Source organism: Colossoma macropomum, unplaced genomic scaffold (assembly GCF_904425465.1).
Source record: "Colossoma macropomum unplaced genomic scaffold, Colossoma_macropomum, whole genome shotgun sequence".
Taxonomy (NCBI): Eukaryota; Metazoa; Chordata; class Actinopteri; order Characiformes; family Serrasalmidae; genus Colossoma; species Colossoma macropomum.
This window is the reverse complement of record NW_023494794.1, coordinates 30662791-30674895: the sequence shown is the minus strand read 5'-3', so window position 1 is coordinate 30674895 and position 12105 is coordinate 30662791. Positions and strand designations below refer to the sequence as shown.

The following is a 12105-nucleotide window of genomic DNA, read 5'->3' as shown; positions in this document are numbered from 1 at the left end:
TAAGATTATTTCCCATCATGCACCTGGTGAAAATTTACAAGCAGAAAAACCCCTTTCATTCTATATTCTATAGTCAGATCTTCACCCAGAATTTGAAAAATGTGCCGATACTTTTTATTTAATATAAAGATTTATACATCAACAAAACATGAACTGAACCATAAAAAACTGACTCAGAAACGACTGTAACAGTGAAAAGTGGTGCTTCGTCAGTGATGCAGTTCTTAAAGTGCTCTGCACGTTTCCTCAAATCACTCTTACACATGAAATATTAAAACAGTTTACACTTTACAGTTAATATGGTTTTTGTTTTAAAGTGGAGCAGATTTAACTTTTTACAGAGATTTCAGGCTCTCGCACAATTTCTCCCTCTCTCTCTCCCCCTCTCTCTCTCTCTCTGTGTCTCTCTCTCTCTCTCTGTCTCTCTCTTGCTCCCTCTATTTCTGTAGTTTCTCTCTCTCTCTCTCACTCTCTCTCTCTCTATTTCTGTACTCTCTCTCTCTGTCTCTCTCTGTCTCTCTCTCTCGCTCCCTCTATTTCTGTAATCTCTCTCTCTCACTTGCGCCCTCTATTTCTGTAGTCTCTCTCTCTGTCTCTCTCTCTCACTCCCTCTATTTCTGTAATCTCTCTCTCTCACTTGCGCCCTCTATTTCTGTAGTCTCTCTCTCTCTCTATTTCAGTAATCTCTCTCTCTCTCTCTCTCTCTCTCTCTCTCTCTCCGTCTCTCTCTCTCTCTCTCTCTCGCTCCCTCTATTTCTGTAGTTTCTCTCTCTCTCTCTCTCTCTCTCTCTCTCTATTTCTGTACTCTCTCTCTCTGTCTCTCTCTCTCTCGCTCCCTCTATTTCTGTAATCTCTCTCTCTCTCTCTCTCTCTCTCTGTCTCTCTCTCTCTCTCTGTCTCTCTCTTGCTCCCTCTATTTCTGTAGTTTCTCTCTCTCTCTCTCACTCTCTCTCTCTCTATTTCTGTACTCTCTCTCTCTGTCTCTCTCTGTCTCTCTCTCTCGCTCCCTCTATTTCTGTAGTCTCTCTCTCTCACTCCCTCTATTTCTGTAATCTCTCTCTCTCACTTGCGCCCTCTATTTCTGTAGTCTCTCTCTCTGTCTCTCTCTCTCACTCCCTCTATTTCTGTAATCTCTCTCTCTCACTTGCGCCCTCTATTTCTGTAGTCTCTCTCTCTCTCTATTTCAGTAATCTCTCTCTCTCTCTCTCTCTCTCTCTCTCTCTCTCTCTCTCTGTCTCTCTCTCTCTCTCTCTCTCGCTCCCTCTATTTCTGTAGTTTCTCTCTCTCTCTCTCTCTCTCTCTATTTCTGTACTCTCTCTCTCTGTCTCTCTCTCTCTCGCTCCCTCTATTTCTGTAATCTCTCTCTCTCTCTCTCTCTGTGTCTCTCTCTCTCTCTCTCTCTCTCTCTCTCTCTCTCTCTCAAGCGCACCCCGACATGTCACTATTTGCATAAACTGAGACTTAAAACTAATGATAATATTAAACACGGTTGATTTTATCAGAACAGCAAGATGAGAAAAGCCCTGAGTTAATACAGCCATCCTGACCTCCTCACACCAAACGATCGCGATGGCGCGAGTGCAACGCCGCTCCAGCGAGACTCTCACGATTTTATTCCCACATTGGAAATTTGTCTGCGACAGTCAAATCACTTGAAGAGTCATCTGTTGTGAGGCTGATGTTAGTGAGACTCTGCAGGGAGTCAGAATTCAGCACAACGCCTGTTTAGCCAGTCTGCAGCATTATATCCGCACACTGACCACCTCATGACCCCTGAGCTCTGTATCACTGCGCTGCAGAAAACCTGCTGTTAATGAATAATTTCTGACTCTGATGCTGCTCATGTGGAGCACCGAGTGTACTGATGAAATAAGAACCCGGTTCTGTTTAAACTGAGGAGCGTGTTTTCTTAACTAGAACTAGGCTGGTCAGCTAGCTAACATGCTAAACAGCTCCTTCATTAATATTCTACTCTGCTTCGTGTCGTGCCTAACAACACCCTGACCCCATGACAACACTGCAGTAACACACAGCCTCTCACAGCTTTAATGAAGGAAGAAATAATGTAAGCATAAAGATGAACTCACACTTTCTCCTCTTTACTCTTCACTTTGCAGGAACACAGCAAACAGCAGCCTCCAATCACAGCCAGCGTACCTGAACTCCAGCCAATGTACAGCCCCTCCCCGATCTCATACCTGCACACAGCACCCACACAGAGAAACACATAGTCCAAATGTGTTTATCAAAGATATTTTTAAAAATCTGTATAAAAATATATGTATAAATATGTATAAAAATAGCCAGAATGTGTTAAATATATATTTAGTGTGTTTATCAGTATTAGTTATTATCTGTGTTCAGTTGAGTGTAATGAAGGTTCCAGATGTAACTAAACGTTCTTCTGTGATCTGCACTGTACTTTACATTAACCATGTACGTCTGCAGTCAGACTCTCACACACAATGTATTTCACATAAACAAGATATCAGATCATAACTGCATTTTCACAGAGTATCAATACCCACAACACTCGCTTCTGTCCTGTTAAAGGATCATCTGATCAGATTTAAAATGAAGATTCATTTCTAAAGGTATCAGACAGTGAAGAGCATCAGACAGGATTCTGGATATTTTCATACATTTTCATATTTGATAAACATATTTGCATACATTGATTTTTGTTTATGTGAAATATTTTCTCATACATTCTAAAATAAATGTATTTTAAAATATATTTGGTTTATATGACAATATATTCTGAAATACATTTTAGTGTTTGAATGTATTTCACTGTTTCTAATGACACAGTGAGTCTGTCCAGCTCTGAGCCATCTGGTGTGAACAGTAAGATCAACAATAACACATTTAAAGCTGTGAAGTTCTGCTGAAACTAACTGCACTGGACAGTTTTCATCATCAGTGCTGAAAGAAACACTCACTTGGTTCCATCATGGAGGGGGTCATAGAACTCCCGAGTGATGTTGGACGCATACCATGAAACAGCGATCATGGTGCACAGACCTGCAAAGCGAAACATTCAGTGATTTAACTCTCATTTCACATTTTGAATTCCACTTTAATTCCTAGTACTTTAGAAATGAGGCCCTCAGTCTCATTCTGACCTTCACAGATCCTTTCACACACGACTCTGACATTTCCTAAACTCAGAGCTTTTTCAGGGGCTACTCTGGTCATGCACTTCTGACATTTCTGAGCTTTGGCTCCACATAAATGTCAATGACACCTGCAGAGAAAAATTTAATATCCCCCAGCCCTGCAGGGGGCGCTCTTACTCTGCAGAATGAAGAACACTCCTCCAACTGCAGTGATTCTTCCCTTCAGGACGTAATTCTCTCCTCCTATTTTGGAGCACTGCATTCCCACCAGCGTGGAGATCAGCCCAAACATTCCCATCACGATAGACGCGATCATGAGTGCTCGACACGCCTGGATATAACCTGTGATCATTCAATCACACAAAGGCAGTTTAATCAAACTTTCAGTAGAAAAGACTTTCAATTTAACTAAACTTTAAATAGGAAAATATATACTTAGATTAACTTTCAAAAGAACAAGACAGTTCAATAAAACTCTATATAGAAACAATGGACAGTTTACCAAAGTGTCAATAGACAAAATGGACAGTTTTGCCAAAGTTTCAATAGAAAAGATGGACAGTTTTGCAAAGGTTTTGAAAAAGAAAAGATTAAAAGTTTAAGAAAACGTTTAATATAGAAACATGGACAGTTTCATTGTTCCATAGAGAGCATCACAGAAAAGTTTCAGTATGAATACAGTTTGGAATATAAGATGATGTTCTGTTTATGTGTAAAGAGCAGCTGTTCCAGTCTCCTGACCACAGCGTGTTGTTAGACTGTGATGTCCAGACCTGCCCTGCTGATCTACTGAGACATATTTAATTTCCCAGAGCAAAGTTTTAAAGTTTTGGCACCATAAAATGAGCTGTAATAAATCTGAGTGTTCATAAAAGTGCTGTCTGTGTCTGAAATAGAGAAGCGTGTTGAGTAATGTGACCGCGCTGGACAACAGTAAATCACCATAATGACAGAAGAAGAGCAACAACAACAGCAACAGCAGTATCTCCTTTTTCAGCAGACCGAGAATGACCAGTGGACTGGACGATGTGAACTGCTGAGGACAAATTTGAGCTTAAAGACTTTAAATTTATGGACTAATTTATAACTTATCCAGGGTAATTAGTAACCACAAGCCTAATTAATAATGCTAATGCCAATAATAACCCAGCCAGAGTTAACGCTAACCCTAATCAATGATGCTAATCCTAATCAATGACCCAGCCCTGTGTCCTCTGCAGGCCACATACCGGACAGTGCGAGCAGGGATGGAAACTCTCTGCAGTTATGGACTCCAGTGGAGTCTGTGGCGCAGGACATCCACAGGTTTTCGTAGATGGTGGAGGTGGTGATCACACTGCCGTCCACAGTGGACACTCTCCAGAAGCGGTTGGGCAGCGAAACTCCCAACAGGACCCAGCCCAGGAAGCCCAAAACCAGAGACAGGGCCTCCAGAACCGGCTGCACAGAGCCCATCACCTCCACACTGCTCAATGCTCAGCCTTAAACCACAGCTTTAAATTACAGCTTTAAACTGCACTAATAAACATCAGCTCTGCAGCAGCTTCAGCTTCAAAACGCTCATCCAGTTTGAGTCCTTCACGCTTTTTCCCCAAACGAACGTGAAACAGGGGCAGTTTGGAAGCCGAGCGAGGTTCTGACCACAGCCTGCTAATGTGGGGGAGGTCTTTGAAATTCTGTGATTAATGTCCCCCAAACCGGCGCCCTGCCCTCCTCTTTAGACCAGACCGCTGGACAGCTTTATAAACCCCGGAGTGTTTAGTCAGAGTGTTTGATCAGAGTGTTTGATCAGAGACGTCACTGTGTTCACAGTCTGAGAACGTTTTGCCAAAAGTGTTTCCGCTTTTAATGCCAATTGACTGAATCAGTTCTTCTGAACTGCTTATCTGAATCAAACTCGACAAACTCTGACTTATTTGATTTCCCAGGACTGAAAGTCCAGCAACAGAATATAATTTACAACCACAGCTTACAGTGATGCTCTGTGAGGTTCACACTGTCTCTCAGTCTGTATTTCAGCTCTCCACAGTCACAGTCCAGTTTATTTACCGACACAGACTCTGTAACTGCACTGACCCTGACGTTCGGCTCTCTGAGGGTCAGTTATGATGAGAGACACTGAAATATCAGAAACAGGCAGGTTTGCTGTTGTTTTATATTAAGTTTTTTACTAACAACATTGTGGTTTATTAGCAAACGCTTAGTATTTTCATCAGGAAACTATAGAAAAGTCCAGAATTTTCATCGTCAGTAAAGATCAGTGTTGGTGTGTTTGTAAAAGAAAGGCAGATGATGGAAAATAGATGTCTGGATTTCACCACAGTGTTTTGCGGTGTGGGACTAATTTACAGTGCTTGTGTGCCAGAGCGGGGAGAAAACCAGCCCCCTGCAGGCAGGAGTGGGACAAAACACACATGAGAGAAATCTCGCCAATTAATGAGCAACCTAAACAAAGTAAAACGATCACTATGATCTGATTCTGATTTTCTGCTGGGGTGGGTGGGACTAATGATTCTGATTTTCTGCTGGGGTGGGTGGGAGCGGGACTAATGATTCTGATTTTCTGCTGGGGTGGGTGGGTGCAAACCTCTGATGGAACGTAAAGAAGAAAAAGTGGAGCTACATTGAGTCAAAACATGAACAACAGCTTTTATCTCAGCAAGACTCTTTTAGTGTGGATAAAAATTCTTTTACAGTTATACTTAAAACTCAGTCAGAAGAAAACAGTAACAGCATCTCTGTCAGCAGTGAAGAAGGCAGTTTTGTAATTTCCTGCAGAAGCAAGTGGCACTGAAGATCTACATCCCTGCTCTATTCTACAGATGTTCTGGTTATGGTGTGGCTGCTGCCGGACTGAACCAAGCAAACGCTGATACTGTGGTCACCTGGTCTGCGGGAACTGATTCTGTTAAAAGTCTGAAACAGGACCCTGTTAAAATGAGTTTATTTTAATTAATGGTGCGTCTTTGTTGATGTCTGTTCATCTGTTGGTTTGTCTGATTTTGTAGTGAAAATACTTTCACCAAAAAAGCAGCATAAAGGTGACGTGAACAGAGACATTATGCAAAATGATCTGACCTGTTTTTCATTTGAATTTTTTTCACAATGAAACAGAGCGTGACACGACGCACTGAGAGACAACATACGCACATAATGGACACATTAAACTGCTGATGCTCACTCTGATTTCTCTGCTCACTCCTTCTGGACCAAATGTACGCAAATGAGTTCAGTGGCATCCAATCAGATCTGTATTCACAGCGCGGGGCATCATTAATCTTTTTATTAGTTTAAAAACAATATTAGGCTGCTTTTTGGCTCAGAAATGTCTTACAGCTCTGCACACACTTTCCCTTTCTACACCTCAGCCTGTGTGTGTTTTCGTAACGCACCCCCAAAGCAGCCAGTAGGGGGCGAGAGAAGCAATTCGGCTCACTTAATGTAAACTTTAATGCAAACAGTGCAGCTACTGCAAGCTTTTAATACATCAATAAAACATAAAAATACAAACTCCTGTCTAAAACAAGCAGATATAGATCTTTACTACATTCAAATTCATTTCAAGTTTGTGTTTTTTCAGTTGCAGCTTTCTGGATCCGAAACCTGGAGAAGCTGCCGCCCCCTCAAAACCCTCACTTCCTGCATCCATGCACTCTTCAGAAAGAAGATGTGTGGAGAAATTACCCAAAACCAGTTTAAACAGTCATTTGATGCACTTATATTGAATATTACATCAGCAGGACGATGAGCAGATTCAGGTTCTCTGTTCCTCAGCGGTTCTACAGGTTTAACCCCTTGACATCTCAGGCTTATTACACACTAAAGCTTATTATTCAGTAACTACAGGGACTTCAGTGCAAACCAGCTGAGCTGTTCTTAGATTATAGAAGTTTGTGATAAACTGCTGGTGGGTTCTGGACATTTAACTGGTTAAAGTGTTTTATAAATATAAAATATAATATAAATATTCTTGCCATTCAGCAAAGAGGTTTAATTTCTTGTAGTAATTGGTGGTGATTTATAAACCTGGTTGCTGACCTCCAGCTGAAGCTCCTTCAGAGTAGAAATCTAGAACCGTTCTCAGGGAGTTTGCTGTAGATGAGTTTGTGGCAGAAATGAGGTTAGAGGTTAGGAAATGAGCTCTGAGAGGTTTATGAGTTTAAACACATTATGAATGTGCAGAAAGTCACATGGCTTTTATAGGACGTGTGTCTGAGAGGCTGCAGAGATGTTTAAAGCTTAGACTTGAAGCACCAGGTAAAGGTGACTGTCTATTACTTCCCAACAAGCAAAGAACACGGATGTGTCATTACAGTATTACTGTAACACTAAATCAGCTACACTGTAGAACTGGTTCATCAGATCAACCTAAAAATTAACTTCATGTGGTAACAAGTAATTTTATTCAACCTAAATAAATACTTTCAATGAAGTAGTTTTTGAGCTGAATTAAACTAGTTCAGATTTTCAGGTTGATCTGATGAGCCAGTTTTACAGTGTTCCAGGGATCCTGGACACTCACTCAGCTGTGTTCTCACCTGGCAGCGCCAGTAAACTCTGGAAGTACCAGCAGTTATAAACTCCTGTGGAATCCTCGGCACAGGACATCCACAGGTTCTCGAAGAGTCTGGAGGTGATGATGACATTGTCGAAGTCGGAGGACTCCTTCCAGGTGCTGATGTGCAGAGTAGCGAAAGCGGACACGCAGCCCAGAAAACCTGAAACCAGCCCGACCACCTGCAGAACATCCTTCATCCTGTCTCCTGCTGCACTGACACGCATCCTCAACTCAGACCCTTCAGCTCAGCTCCACTCTCAGGCCTCCATCCGGACCCCTGCGCAGCGTTACCGGAGAAAAGAGGAAGCGTTCCCTGGCATTTTTACAGGGATCTGGCCTGCTGAGGCACGGAGAGCACTAGGAGAACCCTGCACCTGCGAGGACACCACACACACACACACACACACACACACCTGCAAGGACACCACACATTCAGTCATCCGGTGGAGTGTGAACACACGGAGGACTAAACAGATAAAAAGAGTGAATTCAATGAATGATTAATAAAGGTCAGGATACACTGACGGTCCAACAGGTTCAGCATCGGCCTTTCTGTCAATCTTTAACAAGAACATCATTCACCTGGAGGGGGGTGGGGTGTGTGTGTGTGTGTGTGTGGGGGGGGGGTAAATGTAAAGAATTGTGAACTTACACTGCTTCATTGTTTTGTACACTTTACTTTTGAAATTACTTCTGGACTGAAATGCTGTAAACACAGAGTCTGAAGTGTAAAGAAGTTCAAACTGTAACAGCTTCACTCCTCATGATTCCTCAGTAAACTGTAGGTCCAGTGTAGTTAGTGAAGCTCGACTGAGACTCACACAGAAACCCACACGTTTCTGTACATCAGATCTTTAGATAAAGTCGAATAACCTTTTTATGCCTGACTGTAAACACAGTGATCTGTTTCTAATCTAATAATCCAAACACAAACTTAAACTCTGTCCAAAACAAATATCAAAGACTTATATAATAATCATAACAACAATACAGCTGAGTTATGTAGCACAGGATCTCCAGGTGCTCCAGAGAACTCCACTGATAAATGACAAAAGCAAAAGATTCAGGGACAGAAGTTCATAATGAAAATAAAAAACAATCCAATTATACAGATTGAAAATAATAAAATAGTCAGTAGTTTTCTTCTTTTTATTAAAAATATTATATTTTACAGCTGATTCTACACTGTAAAAATGGCTGTTAAGATCAACCTAACAAAACAGTAACAATTAAATTAACTAGTTTTATTCAAACTTAATAAATACTTTGAATGAACAACTCTTTAAATCAGTGTAATTTTCTGAGTTGAATAAAATTAGTTCAATTGATTGTATTTATTTAGGTTGATCTGATGAGCCGGTTTTTACAGTGTAATAGACTCTGATTTAGTCCATAGCAGTTCAAACAAACTAAAAACAGCCTGAGTTTCCGACTTTGCTTTTGAAACAGTCAGTGAACTTCTTTCTTTATGGTGAGTGAATGTAAAAGGAGAAAAGTCCATATTCAAGCAGTGTCCAATAATAAACCGTTAAAATATTTGGCTTTTAGATCTGCCTTTATTCTTTATTCTTCATTTATGCTTATTTAACACCCTTTTTTAACCCCCAACAGAATTCTCAGACACTCCTGTGGATTCCTGACTTTTATTCAGAGTTAGAGGTGAATTGATCTCTGTTTTAAACGCCAACGTGATTAAATCTCATGGCTGATCCAAAACATCACAGCCTAAAAAAGTCATGTTGAGCATCGCTGTCAATGGAAGCTTATTCTGTGGCTGGTTTTTGTCTGATGTTAAGAGACCAAGTCAAAATGGAGACATGATAATCCAAATTTGATATAAAAATCATATTTGTGCATGTGTGTAAATGCAGACTGGCATGAGGCTGAAGTTGTATTTATCATTTATCCTCATATCGTTTTATCCTTACATCATTTTTGTCATAGGAGGAAACTGAAAAAAAATGTTCATTTTTCAAATCTGATTTTCTGTGTTTTGTGTGTGTTTTTGGGTCCAGTATGTTGATGCAGTTTGTTAAAGTGAAAAAATAATTATCTGGTCATAAAGGCGATGTGCAGTATGAAAAGGTACTGCATATTGTCGTGGTAAACATTTTTCAGGGCAGTCATGATCTGCAGGTTGGGGAACCAGCCCTGTGACCGGAAGGTTGCCGGTTTGATCCCCTGAGCTGACAGTACATGACTGAAGTGCCCTTGAGTAAGACCCCTAACCCCAACTACTCCCCAGGTGCTGTGGATAGGGCTGCCCACCGCTCCGGGCTAGTGTGCTCACTGTGTTCACTAGTGTGTGTGTTCACTAGTGTGTATGTGGTGTCTCACTGCACAGATGGGTTGAATGCGGAGGTGAAATTTCCCCGTTGTGGGACTAATAAGGGTCCCTTAATCTTAATCTTAAATGTGGTGTATATACATACAAAATCAAAAGGATTCAAAAACAGCCCAAGACTCACAAAGATTAATGTGATAAATAAAAGAAAAGCAGCATCGGCACAAAGGAAAACAACCAAATGACCGACTGCTGACCGAATGTCACTATAAATCAATACAAATTTGTATCAAACACTGAAATAACGTGCCAAGTCATCAATTCAGAGCTTGGCTTCATTCAGCAAAAACTCTCCACTAAACAAAGACTTGGATCTTGAACTTCATCATCCCTGCTGTGAGAGCTGAGATCCCGTCAGACTCCTCCTTATCCGAACACTGTCAGTCTCGTCCTCGTTTGGGGATTCGTCATAAAAAACTCTATAACCAAATATTACAAACTGACAACTGTATTATTTTCATTAAAAACTGAATATCTAACAGTCTAAAAGTGAAGATCATTGTAATTATTGTTTTCCATCAGAATTCACTCATTAAACCACTGTAAAGCCTCAGGATAGCAAGAGCCAAGCTTTCCTGGGCTATCAAAGAGGCTAAGCGTGCCTACTCAAAGAAAATCCATGAACATTTTCAAAACACTGCTGACACACGGCGCATGTGGCAGGGCATCCAGGCCATCACCAACTACAAGCCACCTCCACCTGCTTGTGACAGTGATGCCTCCCTTCCAGACGCGCTAAACAACTTCTACGCTCGGTTTGAAGCACAGAACGGCACAACGGCGAGGAAAACCACTCCTCCTCCAAATGAACAGGTACTCTGTCTGTCCACAGCTGATGTGTGGAGAACTCTACAGAGTCAACCCACGGAAAGCACCAGGATCCGACAGCATACCGGGCAGAGTGCTCAGAGAATGTGCTGAACAGCTGGCTGATATATTCAACATCTCTCTGAGCACTGCAGTCATTCACTTCAAGTCCACCATCATCATCCCTGTGCCGAACAAGTCTCCAGTGTCCTGCCTCAATGACTACCGTCCCGTTGCACTCACTCCAATCATCATGAAGTGCTTTGAGAGGCTTGTCATGAGGCACATTAAAGACCAGCTTCCTCCTTCACTGGACCCACTGCAATTTGCATATCGCCCCAACCGCTCAACAGACGACGCCATCTCCACCACACTCCACCTGGCTCTCACCCACCTGGACAATAGAGACACCTATATCTGAATGCTGTTCATAGACTTCAGTTCAGCATTCAACACCATCATCCCGCAGCAGCTGATTGGAAAACTGAGCCTCTTGGGCCTGAACACCTCCCTCTGTAACTGGGTCCTGGATTTCCTGACTGAGAGACCTCAATTAGTCAAGATTGGTAATAACATCTCCAGCACCATCACACTGAGCACCGGTGCCCCTCAGGGCTGTGTGCTCAGTCCACTGCTGTTCACCCTGCTGACTCATGACTGTACTGCAAAGCACAGCTCAAACCACATCATCAAGTTTGCTGATGACACAACTGTGGTGGGTCTGATCAGCAAGAATTATGAGTCAGCGTACAGAGAGGAGGTGCAGCGGCTAACAGGCTGGTGCGGAACCAACAACCTGTCTCTGAATGTAGACAAAACTAAGGAGATGGTTGTTGACTTCCGGAGAGTGCGGGGTGACCACCCCCCCTCTAACCATCACTGGCTCTGCTGTGGAAATCGTCCAGAGCACCAAGTTCCTCGGCGTCCACATCACAGAGAACCTCACCTGGTCCCTCAACACCAACTCCATAGCCAAGAGAGCCCAGCAGCGCCTCTACTTCCTGCGGAGACTGAAGAAGGCTCATCTCCCCCTCCCATCCTCACCATGTTCTACAGGGGGACTGTGGAGAGCATTCTGAGCAGCTGCATCATCGCCTGGTTTGGGAATTGCGGCGCCTCCGACCGCAAGACCCTACAGCGCATAGTGAGGACAGCTGAGAAGATCATCGGGGTCTCTCTCCCCTCCATCATGGACATCTACACCACACGCTGCATCCGCAAAGCCACCAGCATCATGAACGACCCCATCCATCCCTCACGCTGACTTTTTTCACTGC

The 12105-nt window shown here is 42.5% G+C and overlaps 1 protein-coding gene across 1 annotated transcript in view; it reads right to left on the bottom strand.

Annotated features, from left to right (window-relative positions):
- Positions 1–8217, bottom strand: part of LOC118814938 (claudin-15-like) — a 9735-nt gene extending 1518 nt beyond the window's left edge. The window contains exons 1-4 of the mRNA XM_036580840.1: positions 7658–8217; positions 3297–3461; positions 2943–3024; positions 2088–2198 (exon numbers count right to left, since the gene is read on the bottom strand). Of these exons, the coding sequence (XP_036436733.1) occupies positions 2088–2198; positions 2943–3024; positions 3297–3461; positions 7658–7901 (602 nt within the window). The 5' untranslated portion in view covers positions 7902–8217. The remainder of the gene's footprint in view (positions 1–2087; positions 2199–2942; positions 3025–3296; positions 3462–7657) is intronic.
- Between the last annotated feature and the right edge of the window lie 3888 nt (positions 8218–12105).